The 20,846-nt window shown below is 41.5% G+C and overlaps 1 protein-coding gene across 1 annotated transcript in view; it reads left to right on the forward strand.

Annotated features, from left to right (window-relative positions):
• NFE2L3 (nuclear factor, erythroid 2 like 3) overlaps window positions 1-20,492 on the forward strand; it is a 34,895-nt gene extending 14,403 nt beyond the window's left edge. Inside the window, exons 2-4 of the mRNA XM_029233092.1 lie at window positions 9,176-9,343; window positions 14,218-14,301; window positions 14,988-20,492. Of these exons, the coding sequence (XP_029088925.1) occupies window positions 9,176-9,343; window positions 14,218-14,301; window positions 14,988-16,238 (1,503 nt within the window). The 3' untranslated portion in view covers window positions 16,239-20,492. The remainder of the gene's footprint in view (window positions 1-9,175; window positions 9,344-14,217; window positions 14,302-14,987) is intronic.
• The last annotated feature ends 354 nt before the right edge of the window (window positions 20,493-20,846 follow it).

Below are 20,846 nucleotides of genomic sequence, written 5' to 3' on the forward strand. Positions count from 1 at the left end.
AGTGGGAGCCAGCATGGGTGGTTGTGCAGTTGGCATCCCCGCCGAAGGCACGCTTCACCCCAGTGGCTCAAATGAAGAGTCTTCAGTGAATGACTCCTCATAGGAGCGGACCGGGATGTTGGGACACCCGGTGACTACCGGAGCCCGGCATACGGGGAGGAATGCCCGGGCTTCTCCCTCCTCTCCCCAGCCCCCTCCAGTGTCCTGCTGCAGCCTCCCATTGGTGAAACTTGCTGGGAGCCCCGGAGTTTGCAGGGGTCAGCTTCTGGGGCACACGCGGGGACCTGGAGGGGCAAACAAGAATCAGTGCAGTGTCCAAGCGCTGGCTATCAAGTGAAAACACCTGCAGCCAAACCCTGGTCCTGTCACTTACTAGCTCTGTGACTTAAAGCAAGTTGCTTAACCTCCCTGTACCTCAGTTTCCTCCTTTGTAAGAGGAGATAACAACAGTACCTACCTTACAGGGATGCCAGGCAACTTAAGTGAGATCATGTATGTGTTGCCTGGCCCACAGTGAGTGCTCAGTAAGTGTGAGCTCTAATTATTATAAACTGCTCCTAGATACCACCCGGGCCAAACAGGTCACAGTCTCTCTTTACCTGGCTCCTTGCTTCTCTCTAGACCTGATGACTCCAGCTTGCCTCCAGCCTAGAGATGGGCCTGAGAATTCTTTGGCCTTCACCCCTGTCCCTCTGATGTCATCCTTCTCATAGGCCCCGCACTGTTGTTTGTCTTTGAAGGTCCATCCAGCCCTGAAGGTCACAGCAGGTCTCAGTCCTTCCTACCCCAGATGACTAAATGAAAGGCCCAGCTAAGCCAGCTGGGACTGTTCACAAAGAGTGTTTTCAGGGTCAAATTCTCCATCATACTATTCAGGTCCCAATACAGTAGAGTAAGTACAGACTCAGAAATCATGTTGCCAGTTATCAGGAGCTTCAGAGACTTAGCAAAGAGAGCAGAAAAGCCCAGCTTTGCTTCTTTCTTCCCCTTCCCACTACCTTCATTGTCTCAGAAAACCTTCATGCCAGGCTCAGCTCTGCTCCCTGTGTTGGTGGCAAAGGTGAGTTCACAGCTGCAGGACAGGTGTCAGAAGTTTACAGCTTACAGCCCTGGTTACCAGGGGGGAAGGGTGGAGGGAGGCATAGTTAGGGAGTTTGGGATTGACATGTGCACCCTGCTATATTTTAAATAGATGACCAACGAGGACCTACTGTATAGCACAGGGAGCTCTGCTTAATATTCTGTAGTAACCTAAGTGGGAAAAGAATTTGAAAAAGAATAGATACATGTATATGTATAACTGAATCACTCTGCTGTACACCTGAAATGAACACAACGTTGTTAATCAACTATAATATATTGGGTTGGCCAAAAAGTTCGTTTGGTTAATGAATATGTTCGATAAAGTTCTTGGTGAAAATGAAGTGTGTTTTATTTTTACCTAAAACCAAATGAACTTTTTGGCCAACCCAATAAAATAAAAAAATTTTAAAGCTGTTTACAGCCCAGTAGGAAAGAAGAGACCCAAATAGTTGTAATTTTACATAGAGCAGAAGAAATGTCATAGGAGAAACCCTAGAAGCCATGGGATTTTAGAGACAGAAGAACCCAGTTTTAGCTAAGGGGCCCAAACTGAGAAGGTTCTGTATCCATGCAGAGGATGGGGTGGGTCAGCTCCCAACAGCCAGGGCTGTGGTGGGCAGGGCCTGCCTTACCAGCAGCTGCCAGTTCAGTACAAGTCCCTGGGTGTTTAGTTGTGATGAAGCACCCCAGCTCACAAGTTTATGATGGCTTCCTGTGGTGAGCGTGGAAACTTTCTTCTTCTCCTTTTTTTTTTTAATTGAGTCCCAGCCCCACGAGAGTAAAAATCACCTACCTACACACAAATAAAAAGTAACCTAATAATGGGTTTAGCTAACCCATTCTTTAAGGGCAGGGGCCATAAATCTCCAGTATATACAACAGTGCTTATAAAACACATGTACCGTCTATTTCAGCTCCATGTCATTGAGTTGAGGAAGACAGGAAAAGAAGAGAGCAAAGAGGTAGTAATTACTGGCTACTAAGGGCTGGACTCACTTTCTCTTGGGGTTTTGATTGAGTTGTCACCAGTTAGTCATTAATTGCAACTCTTCAGAATCAAAAAGCAGTAGAAAGGAGTAGTGATTAATGTCTATACAGCATCTTAAAATGTATAAAATGCTTTTTCTCAACTAATTCCTTAAAATGTGAATTAGAAATATTACCCTTTCACATCACAGACAAGGAAACTGAGGGTCAGAATGGCCCAAGGTCACATAGCTGGTATGAGTAGGATGGGCCTCTTTTACTCAGCCTGTTTTGGACCTGAGCCTTCCTAGCCGCAAGGCTTTCGTGGGGCCTTGCAGACTGTGCAAATTATACTATAAGTGCAATAGGCCGTTTTCACTTTCTAAATAGAAATATTATAATGTTGGACCCTCCACCCCTCCCTGCCTTGAGATCCTGGTGTCTGCACCCCTCTCCCCCCTGCAGATTACTGACTGTCACAAATTGGGTTCTCTGGGAAGGGGACTCTGAGCCCAAGTTTAGTGGGCAGGATGTTTCTAAGGGAATACCTTTGGGATTTACAGCTGCGGAAGGAAGTATAAGAAAGCACATTGGACAGAGGCAGAAGTGAAGCTGCAGAGCAGGCTGACAAAGCCACGAGCTCTGGTGCTAAAGTGGCATATCACACTTATCCCGTGATGGGCCGAGGTGGCCAGGCCTTTGGGCCCTCCCTGCTCAGTCCTTGGATGTGGGTGCCTTGGGAAGTGTGTGGCCCTAGGTGAGGTGGCCCTGGGTAGGCGAGGCATTCTGTAAAGGCCCAGCTTAGGGCTGTCGTCTGGGTTGCACAGCACCATGTGCGTTACGCTGACCTGGGGAAATTCTCGTCCGTCACTTCTTAACTACACCTGTTTCTGTTGGCTTTATAGTAGGCTCTCAGTAAATGATTGTTGAATGAATAAGTGAAGGACTAGCTAAAAAAAATACTCACTGAATAACTAAGGCTGTGCAAGTTAAAGTATCTGTCTTCCCCAGGGCTTTGGCATTCAGTCAGTGCTTTTTATTCTTCCACCAAGATTCTTAACAGTCACGCGGTCTTCTTCCCCTGTGCCCTCGTAGATAGGGTGGCCATTGGGACAGTCTTGGTTTATGCCTGTTGTCCAGCTTAATTGTTAATAGCACCCTCTTACCTTCTCAGAAATGGACTGGTTTGGGTGATATATCATATAGCCACTTATTCACGGACGCTTGGAGTGTCAGAAAGGGCCCTCTTCTGAAACCAGGCTTTCAGCACTGGGGTGACTCGCGCCAGCTCTCACGCTGCCTCTTCTGCCCCTTGCTGTGTGGCTGCAGAGGAAGCTCAGATTCCTGCTCTGACTGTGACTTTCCTCCCTTGGCCCTTTTGCTCCTCATGCCTCCATCCTTAGGCGTACTCAGGCATTCTCTCCCCTACTGTCTTCATAGTCACCACTTGTTTCATATGTGCATCGATCGGAGACTGAATGGGAGAAGGTGAGTAAAAATTTTATGCTACTACTGATCAAGACTAAGACCCGGATAGGAAAATGGAAAAGACCACAAATAGTTCACAGAAAAGGAAATAAAAATGCTTTCAAACTTGTGAAAGATGTTCAACCTCATTCATAATAAGAGAAATAAAATTAAAACTACAGCGAGATGCCAGTTTTCATCTATCACACTGGCACTTTTGTTGGTAGGATTATTGTAAGTTACCACAAACATTCCATCAAATGAAAAATACAAGTTATCTGTTGACCTAGCATACATTCTAGGAATTTATTCTACTTGCACATGAGTGCAAATAAGTATGTGTGAGGATATTTTAATATCTTTTTTTTTTTTAAGAAATGACTGGAAACATCTAAATATCCATCATTAAGAAACTAATCAAATACGTTATGGTAACAGGAATGTATTCATTTCTCTCCTCTGTACACAGCTCTTTCTCTTTTTTTAGATCTCAGCTAAAATATCACCTCCCCTGAGAGGCTTTCCCTAACCAGTCTTTTAAAGGAGGGCCCCCTCTTCTCTTTCACTTGCCATAACTTGCAAATTTTCTTAGTTCACTTGTATTTTGAGCTCCCTCTCCCTTTAGAATGTAAGCTCTGAAGGGGCAGTCTAGAATTCTTTTTTCACTATTGTATCCCCAGCATCTATCAATAGCATAGTATTGGGTTGGCCAAAAAATTTATTTGGATTTTTCCATAACATCTTACGAAAAACCCGAACAAACTTTTTGGCCAACCCAATATTTGGCACTTAATATGTATTGATTGAATGAACGACTTTAAAAAAGACTGTTGAATCTCAAATAAAACTGCATGTTATCCTTATTGGTGAAACATTAAAATAAAAATAAAGAATGTCAGGTGTGGTAATGTGATTTAGTGTGTATTTGGTCCTCATCTCCCCCCCAGTCCCCATTTGGCAGAGCTATCAAAGACCTGGGAATTTCCTAAGCATTAAGAGCAATGGGAGCAACTTTTGTTACAATATTTGGTCTTTCAGTCCTCAGTTCCTGAAATAGCTCCAGAGCCATAAAAGTGAAAGGAGTGTCTTCCTATTCATAACATGCCCCTTCTAACCACACCTGACTTACGTTAATGAGGTGACTTTTGGAGAGCCCCCTAAGGATGGGGGCTGGTTGCCAGGGGAACCAACCAAGTGATGAGAGGGTTGGAATTTTAAACCCCACCTCCCAGACCTCTGGGGAAGCAACTGAAGACTGAGTTAAGTCACTAATAGCCAATGATTTGATCAACCATGCCTGTGTAATGAAGCCTCCATAAAAAACCAGAAGGGTGGGGTTTGGAGATCTTTCAGGTTGGGGAACACATGGAGGTGCTGGAAGAGTGGTGCAAGGCATGGAGGCTCTGTGCCCCTTCCCACAATCCTTGCTCTTAGGCATCTGTTTGTTCCTGAGTTTTGTCCTTTTGTAATAAGATGGTAATCTAGTAAGTAAACTGTTTTCCCGAGATCTGTGGGCCACTCTGGCAAATTAAACTGGAGGAGGAGGGATTGTGGTGACCTTTTATTTATAGGCACTTGGTGGGAGGCACAGGTGACAACCTGGACTTGGAATTGACCTCTGAAGGGGGAGGTGGCATCTTTGAGACCGAGCGCTTAAGCTGTGGGATCTGATATTATCCCCAATTAGATGGTGTCAGAACTGAGTTAAATTATAGGACACCCAGCTGATGTCACAGGATTGCTAGGTGTATGGAAGACCCACACATCCGGTGTCAGAAGTGAAGTAGTGAAGTAGTAGACTATTGAGAATAGAGGGGCGAAGAGTGTTCTCTTTTACGTCAGGTATCACCATTGTTATTGAAGAGTATTCTGGAAGCATGATCAAAGCAACTAGACAAGAAAATGAAATAAATTTAAATGTTGGGAAGGAAGAGGTGAAAATAATTAGTAAAGCAGTTGATATGACTATATATACTTTGGGGGAAAAATAAAGATGAACAGAAATTATAATGGAAGAATAGTTTTCCTGAGTCTACCTTTTGCTGTTGCCCTGGCCAAAGTGATTTTGCTATGTAGGGATTTTTGGGATAGCTTTAATCAGATATAATTTCAAACTTTAAAGTTGCAAGAATAGTATATATCCCTTACTTAGATTTACCTATTGTTTACATTTTGCCCCGTTTGAGTTACCTATTTATAATTACATCTCTATACACATATAATTATTTCATTCTGAAACATTTAAGGATGAATTGAAGCTATTGTGTATAGTATTTCCTACAAAATGATGTTTTCTATAACCAATTAATCAAAATCAGGAAAATTTAACATAAGCTTAAGACTATAATCTGTTGTCCATATTCAGATTTTATCTATTGCCCCAGTAACGTCCTGTGTAAACTACTTTTTCTCCTGGGTCTGCATCTAACCCAAGATCACACATTGCGTTTAGTTCTCAAATCTCGTAAGTTATCTTTAATTTGGAAAAGGTATTTCAGTTCTTGTCCTTTAAGTTTTGGAAGAGCATCAATCAGTTATTTTGTAAAGTGGCTCCCAATTTTGATTTATCTGATGTTTCCTCATTACATTGAGATGATGAATACCACAGACGTGGTATTGTATCCTTCATATCGTATCAGGAGGCATCTTGGTTTATCGCCATATTGTGATGATAGATTTGACCACTTGGTTTAGACGGTGTTTGCCAGGTTTCTCCTAAAGTGTTATCTTTTTCTTTGTGTTTAAAAAGTAATCTGTGGAGTGACGCTTTGAGACTGTTTATCATATTTTCATCAAATTTTTATTCCCTAATTTTAGCGTTCATTTATGATTTTTTTTTTTTAATTTATTTTTTGGCTGCGTTGGGCCTTTGTTGCTGCACGCCGGCTTTTCTCTCTAGCTGTAGTGAGCGGGGGCTGCTACTGTTCATTGTGGTGCGTGGGCTTCTTATTTTGCAGTGGCTTCTCTTGTTGTGGAGCATGGGCTCTAGGCATGTTGGCTTCAGCAGTTGCGGTGCATGGGCACACTAGTTGCGGCGTGCAGGCTTTAGGGTGTGCGGGCTTCAGTAGTTGTGGCTCACGGGCTCTAGAGCGCAGGCTCAGTAGTTGTGGCGCACAGTCTTAGTTGTTCCGTGACATGTGGGATCTTCCTGGACCAGGGCTCGAACCCGTGTCCCCTGCATTGGCAGGCGGATTCTTTACCACTGTGCCACCAGGCAAGTCCTTTAACCTATTTTCTGCTTCTTGCCATGTGATTTGTAGTCGTACAGAATTTCTCTACCTTCCGTTCTCTTCTTCCCGAGTTTTTAGGCAGGCCCATCTTACATACTTTTGTTACCAAACTCTCATACACTCTAAAAGTTGGATCAGTTTCCTTATGGGCTTGATCTAGTTGTGTATTAGCCACCTGTTCCCTCTGTTATTGTCTATTTATATATTGTTAAAGATAACATTCTTATGTTTGCAAGTTCATGTGTGTCTCCACATGTGTTAACTCAAATATTACAGATTAAGGGGACCCTGCTTCATGGCTCTAAAATAGATCATGTGAATTAGAGATAAGAAGCTCCAGTGCCCACCAACAGCAAATTTATTTGTAAACAAAGTTAGCTGCCTCAGGAATCTAGAATTTTGAGTTAGATTTTCTTAAGGTTTAACAAAAGAAACCTTCCCTTGGCAAAAGACTGAGGTTAAAGAGTGATGACCAGTCTACCTTTTCCTTTCTTCCCTGAATTTAGATAGGAATCAGTGTTTTAATTGCAGGAAAGAGCAAGACTATGGTATCTCACCCATCAGAAATCAGATCCCTACCAAAGTCTTAGGGTGTTGTGTTTGGGAGTTCATCTATTCAACAGCTATTACTAAGGGTCTACTGTGTGCCAGGCTCAGGGGTAGGCAGTGGGCATATAGCAGGAACCAAGCAGAGTCCCTGCCCGCAGGGAATTTGCATACTAGTCGGATAGACAACAAACAAATAAATATATCAGCTGGTGCTAAATGCTATCGGAAAAAAAATAAAGCAAGATAAGAGAGACTGATATTAATGGGAGGGGTGTGCTTTTTTATAGAGTACTTAGGAAAGAAAAGTGAGATGGTGATATTTGAATAGGGACCTGAAGGAAGGGGGGCCGGGGCGCTGGGAGGGGTAGAGATGGGAGGAGGTGAGCAGAGGGAGCACCTTACAAGCAGCAGGAACGGGGAAATGGGGGAGGAAGTTGAAAGAGTGCTTGCTGTGCCTGAGGCTGAGCGTTGGGGCATTTGCCATGTTTATATGGTGAAGATGAAGAATCAGCAAAGGAGAAGTAGTCGGTGAGACAGGAGAGTAGAGAGAGAAGGTACTTGGATGCCAGGTGAAGAACCTGTTTCCAGAAAAAGGGAGTAAACTCAGTGAAATGTTGCTGATGGGTCAAATAGGTTGAAGACTGAGAACTGTAGCCTTGGGGGACTCTGATGTGCTGCTTCAGTGGAGGGGTGGAGACAAACCCTCATTGAAATAGGTTCAAGAGAGAATGCACTGAGTCCAGATGACTCTTTAGAGGATTTTGCTCTCCGGAGGAGCAGAAAAATGGGATGGGATCTAAAGAGTAATGTGGGACCAAGGGAGGGACTTTTCAAGATGGGAGATGTTATTGTGTTAGTAGGCTGACGGGAATTAGCTGATAGACAAGAAACAACTTGACGCAGAAGGGGATAGGGTAGCAGAAGCAATGTTCTTGAGCACACGAGCTCCTTGTGATCAAGTACTTGAACGGAGAGATCATTTGAGGCAGGAAGACTAGCATCCACAGTGTCAAGAGGGAGGCTGAGTTTGTTGTATAGTTTGGTACGGTGAACAGAGAAGCAAGTAAAACCAAGTGGGCCACCAGCACATCAACTTCCTTTTCTGCTCTTGCTTTGACTTCTCTCCTTGTTTCTGGCATCTGTGGATTTCCATTTCTTTGACCTTCACTTTTTTTTTTTTTAGATGAACATTTCTGTGGTTTAGAGTGGGGGGCAGTGGTGCTGTCCTTGAGTTATTAGTCCAGTGTGTTTTGTTGCTGGAAGAAATTAAAAATAGATCCTTTGAAAGGATTTAAGAGGCCTTGATGTTATGTTACAGGGGAAACATTATACAGAGAACTTTTAATATAATTGAAAGTATCAGAATATACAGTATATGCTAAATGATAAGTATTTGAATGTTCAGAAAAATTCTCTTGCCTTTTGTCTCCTCAGTTAAAGGTGGAAGGACTCATCTGCGTACATTAGTTGAAAATATCAGAGATGCTAGTTTAAGCTTTATTGTTAACTTTATTTTTTCAAAATAAAAATATATTTACCTTTTTCCTGATTGTAAAAGAAATACATGTTTGTTGTAAAATATTCAAACAGTACAGAAATGTATAAAGTGAAGTCAGCTCTTCTAACCCACCCTGAAGTCCAGGGGCTTTATAAATGCATATAATTTTAATTATCCAGATCAGAACAGCCTGTCTCACAGTGAGTTCTTAAAAAGGACAGGACACAAAACTGACCTTTGTTTCAGAATTAAATGTTTGATAACGTAGCTTTTGACTTGTGGGTTTTCCTGATCACTGAGCAGTTAAGTACACAACGGTTTTAAAGATTTAATTGATGAAACGCGGATTTGTACTTAGCATATTTTGGGGGTCCTTTTATAGGAGAATGAGGTACTAAGAGCTGTGGATCACAGGTCCCAGCATGAGGAAAATGAGCAAAGAGCATCAACCCAGAGGGAGAAATCACTACAGCAGAAGAATGAAGATGAAAATAAAGTAGCAGATAAACCTGCCTGGGAGGCAGAAAAGACCTCTGAACCTAGAAACGAGGTAAGCAAGCTAGAATATCCTGGCCGTACCATTTTGGCTTTAAGGTAGATTTTACGGCTTTTGATAGTTTGTGTTGAGAATGAATTTTGTATATGTGTGCCTTACCGTTAAGTAAATCTGATATATGAAAATACATGTTTTTTTAAAACTGTGGATGTGGTTATTTGGTTGACAAAGGAATCAGTCCACAGAACATTACATCTGGTTAAACTCACAGACACCCATCCAGAAAGTTGCTAGCAGGTTTTGTTGTGTCTGCAAGGGATAAAGAGATGGCTGGCATCCTGAACCCAGGAATCCTCAACCAACCAACCATTTGCAGAAGCAGCCAGGTTGGCCCCTGCAGGCATATCACCCTCAGTCAGCTGGGACTCAGGCACAAGTCCTCACTCAGTCTCCTGGTATGCCATGCTGAAGGGGCAGTCCAGGAGCCCACTTTGCATCTTTGACCAGGCCGAGTAGGATAACCTCCTTGGCTCCTTTCTATAACCACACTCACCAGCAGTGAAAAGGGTGTGTAGAAAGATGAACTCCAGAAGCTAGGCTGAAGGGATGGATTCTTCCTGTAGCCTGTGCTTCCTCCCTTCTTTCACTTGGAACATAATTCTGCTCAGCCCTGCTGAGGTCCTAGCCCACAAGCCTGGCAAACAAATGCTCCAGGCGGGTCTGGAGGTTCCACAGACCTTTAGCCACTTGACACTTTCCCGGGCACCCTTGCAGGTCTTGCCCTGATCAGCCCCAGGTGGCATTTGCGCCATGCCTTGGCCCTTCTCAGACAGCCCACCATCATTGTAGCCTTACCTATGTAACATCACACCGAACATCACATGATAGACAGTGGAGTTAGAAAACAGCTCTGCTCCCTTTGCCCACCCACCACGCCCCCCACCCCCTCCAGCCTGTTCTAAGCTGTTCTAGGGAACTAGTTCTTCCCCTACACGCTGGGTGAAACCTGGGACAGACCCTGTGACTTCCAGATAATCAGACAAAAATTCCTCTCCTGTCATCCCAGTGCAGCAGTTGATAAATATAGCCAGGCAGGGTTAATTCTCAAAAACTGAAATTTAGTTTTTCCCCGCCTATCCCTGCTGCAGCCTCAAAGCCTGGCTGAGTGGAAAGGGGTGTGTGTGGCCAGCTTCTCTTCTTCCCCAGTTCTTCCTCCCTTGCTTGTACAGCCAGCCGTCTTGGAGCTGAGGGTGTGATGGGTGGTAGGAGCTTAGGAAAGGTGTTCCTTGACTGGTGCCAGCCTGAGACTGTTTTCCCTGGACCGTAGGATGTTATTTAAAACTGCTTCTCTGTTGGATGGGCTCTTTCACTTCACAGGTTCTTTGGAGAGACCCCACCGCCCAGCTGGGAGTCCTTCACCTGCCCTTCTCTTCACAAGGACACATGCACCTCCACCTCCAGGTGGCCTCTCAACCACGTGCTGGTCCTGGAAACTTGCACCTCACCTCCTTTATCAGTCCAATCACTTCTCTAACAAGCCCTTGCTTGGCCTCTTGCCCTTATTTTTCAGGCAAGCTCTGCATGCATATCTGGTGTGTCCCCTAAACACACCATGTTTCTATGTGGTTTCTAAGTCCCTTTTTGCTAGTCTCACAGTGGGGAGCTCACCCCAAGGAACCCTCCCATTTTCACTTTACCTCTCAGGCTGTTCAACACTTTTATGACCTACAGTTGAGGATCCCATTGCAGCCTGGCATCTCACTGTGAAATGCAGGTGTTTCCATCTGCCTCTGCTCTTACCACTGTTGTTCTCCCCAGGCCTTGTGTTTTCCTTGTAATTCATGTACCTTCCTGTGGCTTTACCACCTGCTTATACACACACATCAGTGCCAGTGAACACTGAAAGAACCATATTTGTTTTGAAGGAGACATTTCAGCTCACTTTCCTGAATGCCTCCCAAGTTATTTTTGAGGCAAAAGATGTTTTTACCAGTCTCTTTACCACTTCACTGTGTATAGATTTATGCTCTTGGTTCATTTTTCTCTTGGGTATGTCTTTGCAATTACACCCCTTCGCCAGACTTCCCAGAAAAGTAGCAACTGTGTTCTCTAGAATTACCTATAGTAACTAAGGTAGTTTCTATCACTGCTAGATAACAGGCACTCGTTAAATAATAATGAAGAGATAGATGAAGTAGGGAGCTTTCCTCAGAATTTAAAATTTGACTTGAGACAAACATCAATTTGAACAAAACCTTCTAGAAACACATCACTTAGAACATGACATGACAATTATATACATTTCTTGTAGAAGCGTCTAACAACGCGTCTGCTCTCGTACTGAGATATGTTACTTAGGAGGGAATTGTCTGTGACCAAAGTGAATCACTAGCATTTGAAAATACTTAGGATGACTGACATAATTCACTCTTTAACAGTAAGTTCTTTCTAGCCCCACTGCAAGCCTGGACTTGGCTAGCTGCTAATACAGTAAAATACACAGTATATATAGGAATATATACTACTCTGAAGGTACTTTCCTCTCACTAAAGACAAGTTGAATTTATATATTGCTTCATCTTTTAAAAGATAAACTCCTAGTGATCTCTGTTCAAAATGCAGTGAATTCTTGACGAAAAATAGAACTGTTTGTATTTTATGTGAAGATTTAGGAAGGAGGATGACTGCAAACAGAATGCTGTCCATAGTTAAAGCCCTCAAGTAGAAGGCATCAGCCCGTGAGATTCTGAAGAGAAGTGAATGAGACTTTTCTTAAGAGGTGAAGGCAGGTTTTTTAAGGGAAACACGAAGGAAGAAGGAGGCCCCCCCATGGACTAGCAGTTACCTGAAGCCACCACAGCCAATACCACCCTCAAGAGCAGAAAGGGGAGAAATACAGCTCGATGAGGTGTCTAAGGGACTCTGTCACACCTTGCACCCTCCCATCTCTTGCCTCTGTCTCCTGTGGATCACCCAGGGGGCTAGCTCCTCAGACCTCTATCTCCAGGGGCACTGAAGAGGAAAACAGGTATCTAATGAAACACATCTTTGACTAGCTAAGGATCAGTCCATAATTCATTTTAAGCAGAATGATCTTCATACATCATATTTGTATGTTCTACATATTAAGGGTTTCTTTTCTACGAAGTGTTATTTACCTACAGTTAAGGATTGTTTTTGCAGGAATGCAGATTTGTGCTGATGTTGTTACTCATTCTCACACACTTGTGACCATCAGGCAGATTTTGGTCAATGGCTGGCCAGGACTGATGAATCAGGTTTATGAAATTTCTTAACTAGGAATCATTTTAAATAATCCAACTGGTGAAGAAGTTTGCTACCCACTAAGAATGTAAGAATGTGTCGTTTGCCAGTTAAAGAAGAACAAGAAATCTTATTATTCACCAGTTTACCTTAAGTAAGTCCTATAGCATCCATAGAAATAGAAGCCTTGAAAACACGGCTTCATAGAACCCAAGGTATTTTGCAGACAAAGAAACCCCTAAAGTAAAAAGTTGGGGATGGGAGTTACACACAGCACGAGTCAGGAATATGAACTTGCTAACATGTAAAGACATCCGTTTGACACATCAGATGCACAAATCCTGGATAAGACAGAATGGATAATATCTTCAAATGTATAAGTGAACTCTAAAAGCAAGACACAGAACTCTACAGATACAAGCAGCAAAGAGGGAACTCAAAATCCAGAATTTAAGACAATCAGGCACCAAGGCTTGAAGAGTCCCCAAGAAGAACTGTATCCAGATGCCATGACAGAGGCTGGAGTTGGAGAGTTCCCTGCTTTAAAGCTCAATGTTTAAAGCCTCTTCTGGTTCAGGAAATGAGGAATAGAACAATCCTAGCCACCAGCGAGGAGACAGCAAGGGAGCTGTCCATCCAACCTTTAGAAATCAGAACACTAAATGGTGTGGATTCCGACTACCATCACCATTAGGAATCCTGAGTCAAGAAAAGGTCTAGAAAGTGATACAAAAACTGGTCCTTGCAGAGAAAAATATAAAACGTAGATCGTAAACCCTTGGTATGTGTCATTGCTATAGAAACTTCTCAACAAAGACGAGCTCACCTTTACATATAAAAAGAAAAAAGTGATAGAATACAAAAATTTAAATTATTTCTAATAGGAGTCCCAGGAGAGGCAGGGAAGTATGAAGGAGAAGCAGTATTCAGAGAGTTTATGGCAGAATATATCCAAAATTAAAATGATCTTATGTCTCAGATTAGAGGAATACAGAGTCCCAAGCAGAGTAAGTAAGTTAAATCCCAGACATATCACAGTGAAATGGCAGGGCAACAAAGACTAAGAAAAAAATCTTTAAAACTACCCAAGGGAAAAAAAGATTAGCTGTTATAAAATAACAGACCAATAGCATATCAGTAGTAAAAAATGCCATAAGACAGGGCTGAGGGAAAACATTAAGCTTGAGAGATAAACTATCACTTAAGCATGAAGGCAAAATAATTCCAGGTTACAAAGACTAAAGAGTTCCTGGAGCCACTCTAGAGAACTATCAAAGTAATTATTTCAACAAACTTAAACCCTTAAGGCAGGAGACATAGCAATAACAAGAAGTTGATAGAACTTTGGTAACTCTAAATATCTTGTAATCAATTTGGAAAGTTGGGTGGAGAGGGACAAATAAGGTGGAACTAAGAATATAAGCTAAAGACATAAGATGAAGAACGCTTAGGGCAGGAATGGAGGAGTCATCAAGTTAAAGGTTTACAGCAGGATGTTAAAATACTAAGTACTAAAAAAGGAATAGAACGTAAAAATTTCAAACTAGAGATAAAAGTCCAGCATGGATGTAACACCTGGTTACCCTTTCCAGATTAAGCCTAAAAGCCCCAGTCAACCACTTCAGTCGTTTAATTTAAGTGAATGATGCACCTTCTTTTTCTAGATACATCGAAATGGAACAGACACATTTTTCTCTCTGGAAGACTTATTTCAGTTGCTTTCATCACAGCCTGAAAATCCACTGGAGGTAATGGGAATCTTGGCTTTTATCCTTGCAGGAAAAATATCTGCAGTGATCTCTCTGTGAATAAACACAACCTTATTACCTAGGATACACAGCAGTTTAAACTAATACTTAGATAACGGTTTCTAGTGCATTATTTAAGCACAGACTTAAGATTTACTTCTTATAGAAACACTTCTTTGGAGAATTAGCCAAATATGTATAGTTCCCCCTTCCAAATAATCATAAAGATATAATCAAATTCATAAAATCCATATTGAATCAAAACGGCAGTACACAACTTGACAAACTAAGGCACACCTTAGTTTTTCTGGCAGCATTACACTTTATGCTGGTCTAATTTGCTTTTAGATACCTCTCTCCCTGCAGTTAAGACTGTTTCACTAGTAAGATATTAGATATTAGAATTTTTGAATAACAAGACCTGCTTTCACACTAACATAAATCTAATTTCCCATGATGTTCAAAGAACAGATCTTTCCTGACATAGCATATTCTCACCTGGGCTCACATCATGTATTCTGTTGCCTGCATTATTTAACTAAGGGAAGTTATTCGTAGCCAACAGCATATCCTTACTTACATAGAGGAATTAACACAAGAGAAGAACAAGTACTGTATTAGGTACTATAACTGCTATTAAAATAGTTTTGTTATTTATAGTGCTCTTTTTTCCTTTCCTTTTTCAGGGCATCTCACTGGGAGACAGTGCTCTCCCAGGAAGTATCAATGATGGCATGAATTCTCCTACACATGCAGATTATAGCCAGGCTGTAAGTCACGATGTAAATCTCCATGAGGCCATGTTGTTGTGTCCTGACAATACATTTAGAAGGGATCCAGTAGCAAGGACTTCACAGCCACAAGAACTATTTCTGCAGTTAAATTCTCCTCTTACCAATCCTGAACAGACCCTTTCTGGAACTAATTTGACAGGATTTCTTCCATTTGACAATCAGATGAGGGACCTAACAAACCAAGACCTTCTGTATGACCTTGATGTAAACATATTTGACGAGATAAATTTAATGTCTTTGGCCACAGAAGAAGGTTTTGATCCAATGGAAGTTTCTCAGCTTTTTGAAGAACCAGATTCTGATTCTGGGCTTTCCTTAAACTCAAGCCACAATAGCACCTCTGTCACCAAGTCTAACTCCTCGCGCTCTGTATGTGAAGGTGCTTCACGTTCTAGTAGTGAATCTCTTTCCCACCGTGACTTAGAAGGGGCTGTAGGAGGCTACTACCCAGAGCCCACTAAACTTTGTCACATGGATCACAGAAGTGATTCTCATTTTCATGGGGACTTTGCATTTCAACCCGTATTACATAACCACACTTACCACTTACAGCCAAGTGCACTAGAATCCACTTATGAATCTTTTTCATGGCCTGGGAAGTCACAGAAAATAAGGCGTGGGTACCTCAACGACACAGACAGAAACTTAAGCCGTGATGAACAGCGTGCTAAAGCTCTGCACATCCCTTTTTCTGTGGATGAAATTGTCCAGATGCCTGTAGATTCTTTCAACAGCATGCTAAGCAGGTACTATCTGACAGATTTTCAAGTGTCGCTCATCCGTGATATTAGACGAAGAGGGAAGAATAAAGTTGCTGCTCAGAACTGCCGTAGGCGCAAACTGGATGTAATTTTGAATCTGGAAGATGACGTATGTAACTTGCAAGCAAAGAAGGAAACCCTTAAGAGAGAGCGATCCCAGTGTCACAAAGCTATAAATATAATGAAACAGAAACTGCACGATCTCTATCACGATGTTTTTAGTAGGTTAAGAGATGATGAAGGTAGGCCAGTCAATCCAAACCAGTATGCTCTTCAGTGCAGCCGTGATGGAAGTGTTTTGATTGTACCCAAGGAATTGGTGACCCCAGGCCAAAAAAAGGAAAACCAAAAAGGAAAACGAAAAAGTGAGAGAAGAAATTGAAGATGGATTCCATCCATATGCATAAAGTCGTAATGTTCAGAAACTGATCAAAAACCATTGAATCTGCTTCGAAGTTTAGCTCAAGTGTTATCTACTGCTACTTGAATCACTCAATTAAGGCTACATTTTGAAGCTTATATGGACCAGTTTAGGACTTCAATATCAGACTTGGGGGCCTGTTTCATGAACTAATGTAGAAATAGGGTGACGTGGAAACTTGGTAACTGTCTTTCACTAGCCATTTCTTAGTAAGATGGTCCCTTCAAAGAGAGCAAACACATTTCAAAACATGTTTTTATGATTTAAAATATTTTCATTTAGAGTTTTCAAGAACTGTTTTAGCTTAATAGATGAAAACTTATGTAGCTTTTTCTGTGGAAATAAATTTTGTATTTGATTTTATAAAGTACTAACTTTCCCCTTTTATACAGAAATCCTAAGCAAACTTCTCTTCCAAAATACCCACATTTAAAAACACGTGAATATCTAGCAAATCGGGCAGCAGTGCTGAATTTTAAAAACTACACAAATTGATCAGACTCAAGTCAAACCGAATATAGTCAACACTGAACTGACAAGCAAAATCCCACCCCCCCCTTAGACCTCACACACAAAACATGACATGAAATAGACCAAGCTCTACACCAGGATGCCCAAACAAAACAAACTGGAGCTTTAAAATATTACTGCATTAGGCTTTAACACCTGAAGACAAAGAGCCTCCCTGCCTCCCATAACGAGAGTTGCCTGCATATACAGAAATAGGACTAATTCCCTGGCAGTAAAAGCCAGCCTGTAGGGATAGCTCCACATCTGGAACACTGACAGCTCACACCAAAAAAAACCCTAACTTGCTTAAATATGGAAAGATTTAATCAAGCATGTACAGGAGGCCCTACAAGAACGCAGGCCACCACTAAGGGATGATAAGCACAGACTTTGTAAAGAAATGAAAATACTGAAGCAAAATGAAAGATATTCAAAGAGGCAAAAAGACAGCCATTTGATAAAAAGGACAATAGGAATGGCACTTGAAATGAAACCTCAAGAATTTTCTGAAGACAACTGCCCTGTCAAGGTTTGAGAACATTAACATGAATAGTCTAATATCAAAATTAGAATCAAGGTTGTCAGATGTTTTCTGCGGTTATAATTGTCCAAAAACATAAATGTCACAAGTCAAAGTTATTTTGGGTTACAGAAATGCAGGGTGTGGGTTTTTATAGTAAACCTCTATACTTTAAATTGGAGCTAGGAATTTGTTCCAAGCCCCACGTAGTAGCAAAATGCTTCTAGATGCAAGTTTCGCTCTTCTGACCAGTTTTGTGCAATAACCACTTTTTCAATGGTGACAGGCTGGCTTTTTGCAAGGGAGCCCACCTCAGATGTCTTAGCTTCTTAAATACAGAGCTTCAAGGCACATTCTTTCAAGTCTACATACAATGTAAAATGCCACAACCAATTATAAGTTTTGAAACTGCAGGTATCCCAGTTTGCTCAATTTCAGTGCTTGCTCTTGTCAGGCTCAGCATTCTCCCCAATCCCTGAAAATATCAAGAACATCAAATGGGCAAAAAAGAGGCGCACAGCAGAGACAGCTGGGATTCAAAACATTCACAGCAACTGAAAATTTGAGATCCATGAGGTATTTGGTGCACTGTGACCAAAGGTCAACGAATGCAGCTTTCACCGGCCAGTTTCATCTCATTTGCCATAGGCTAGTTTCTGGACAGTCCCTTTGAACAAATACCACACTGCTTTCCATCACTGATGTCAGCAGTGAAAATTTCACACCACTATTTTAGCCTAAGCTCCCTACTTACAGATTAAGATACACCAAGATTGAATATTCTGCTAGTTCAGTAGTCTTTAAAAAAAAAAAAAGCCAGGTTTTATCAGTTGAAAGGAATAGGTGGAGTGTTGAGAAAATGATTCTCAAGCTTTTATAAACAGATCAAAATATCAAGTTCTAATGGAAGCCATATGCATTTTAATTTTACTGACTGTTGGACAGCTGTTAGCTATCTGACCTATCTGACCCATTCCTTAAGTAGTGAAATCACTCTTCAGCTAATCTGAACAAGACATGGATAAACAGTAAAGACTTACTTGAATTGAGAAACAGTTCCATCAATCAAGGTTGGGGGATGATAAACTTAAGTTCCCAAGTGTCTCCAAGTATTTGTTTGGGGGTTTAAATACAGACTGTAGCCGCAAAAGGACCCACAGAACTAGGTAAGATCAGCAGTGTTTACACCTGTAAATCTGGTAGTCTGTATAACTGGCCTTCGGCCTCTTTGAAGCATGTTTTTTGCTAGGCATCATTTTCCCTCCTGATTTCAGTGGACTGGCCCAAACTTACATTTTTAACTACTCCCAACATAAAAGCAGTCTTACCTTCCTTACCTATAGAAAATACTTTTATTCCTGAAATCATCCCTTTGTCATAGAATTACATCAGTTGAGAATTAAAATCTGGTTCCGACAGGCGCTCAGCATCTCATTTGTCCTTTTCCTATTAAAACCTTATTTACTTTTCGTAGCTAACAACAGGCCATGATGAAATCCTCACAGGGAAATTAGAACTATTGCGTGTAATCTTCAAGCAACGTGTGCTCAATATGATTTGGATATCTGGGTTCCATTTCTAGGCTGGCTCCAGTTCAGCACTGACCTTTAGAATACAGGAGCAGTTAAGAAGTCAGCCCAGCTGCCAGAACAACAAAGTGAACAAAGTCATCCTATGGAGTACATATTAGTGCTTAATAATTTAAATATTTTTCACTTAAATAGTTTAGTTGCAGTAATAGCAGAGCAGCATTAGAATCATTGGGTAGGGGGACTTCCCTGGTGGCGCAGTGGTTGAGAGTCCGCCTGCCGATGCAGGGGACACGGGTTCGTGCCCCGGTCCGGGAAGATCCCACATGCCACGAAGCGGCTAGGCCCGTGAGCCATGGCCGCTGAGCCTGCGCGTCCGGAGCCTGTGCTCCGCAACGGGAGAGGCCACAACAGTGAGAGAGGCACGCGTACCGCGCAAAAAAAAAAAAAAAAAAATCATTGGGTATACCACCTGAGAATATTTGTTCCAAACTTTAGACTGATTTAAAATATAAGCCACAACGTACACATGCACTTTGGGTATACTGAGATTAGTGATGTTTTCTACCTTCTGCAAAGGCACCACATATCCACACGTTTGAACTAGTAATTGTCATTACTAAGGAACCAAGACACAATTCTTTTAAAGCCTCCCTTAATTGCCTCAGTACTTTTAAATATTAAGAATCACTTCAGACCAACTTTAACGTACTCATGCACTTAATCGCAATACTGAAAACCACACAGAAGATCCAATTTCAAAAGCTTTTACCAAAGAGGAAAACACTCCAGGTATGGGAGCCATCCCCCAAGATGGCTCCCAATATCGTGCTTTTTGGTCGTCATGTGAGTAAAACCCTCCCCTCCCACAGTGATCACAAGATAACTTACAAAAACACTGGTTGTATTTTGAGGATTCTTTTGTTGCTTCACTATGGGTAAAGGAAATAGCCAGTACCAACCTTCAGTCCTGTCAGCAGGCCATTTTGGATTCAAATATTCCAGCCCAAGTCATGTTTTCCCTGACTTACACACAACCCTAAGCTTCAGCTAGAAATCGCACAGCTAAGCTGTTTCCAAATTGCTGACCTACAAAAACAGTGAGGTGAAAATTTAAGTTCTCTAAAATATTTCCTTTTAGAACAAAACCGTCCTTAAATCTCAATTTCTAAAAGAAAATTAGCAGCTCAACACACACAACATATACACACACAAAATACTCAACATTACCTATTGCATGTTTCAATAAACTAGGTCATTTCGCCCCGTTAATACATAATACAGATGTCTTCCCCTATCTGTGCTACTGTTAAATGCTGGGTATTTTAGGGTTGTATTACACCAACTTGATTTATCTTCAAAAGTTAACTTCTTTGAAGAGCTAGACATTTTTAAGACATTAAGAATTATTTTTTCCTAGTAAATCCACAGCCAAATGTAAACAAATTTATAGCCGACAATGGACGCAAAGTTCATCTTCCGTTAGCCATCATTAGTTTGACTTACCTGTAAGATACCTCATATCAAAACCAAAAGAGATAGTTAGAACAAGTCAACTTTACTTTGTCCCCTACTATTTTTCTGGTTTTTCATCATTTCAGGTGAACATCCAAGTAAGAAACTCACTGCTTGCTATTAAATTTTATCCACCATGTTTAACCCTTCAAGACAACCACCTGATACTAAGTGTATAACGAAACAGAGCTAATTCACATTTGAGAGAAACTAATGACAGATTTTGTCTCAGTGCCTTTTGCATAGCCACTTAAACTTGGTTGGACCACTTTAGCTGGTTAGAATCTGTAATGACTTTTAAAACACCACCAGCAATGTTAAACATACAAGGCAAAGCCAGAAATCTGTAGCATTATTCAAACGCTGAATATACAGTGTATAAAGAATGGCATTTTATTAGGGACAGCCAATAATGTCCACAGTGCTTTTCTCGTTTGTCTATCCATATTGAAAGGAAAATGGCAATATGCATTGCTTTGTGAAACTGCTTTAGAA

This window comes from Monodon monoceros, unplaced genomic scaffold (assembly GCF_005190385.1).
Source record: "Monodon monoceros isolate NGI ecotype Baffin Bay Population unplaced genomic scaffold, NGI_Narwhal_1 Super_Scaffold_2, whole genome shotgun sequence".
NCBI classification, from domain to species: Eukaryota; Metazoa; Chordata; class Mammalia; order Artiodactyla; family Monodontidae; genus Monodon; species Monodon monoceros.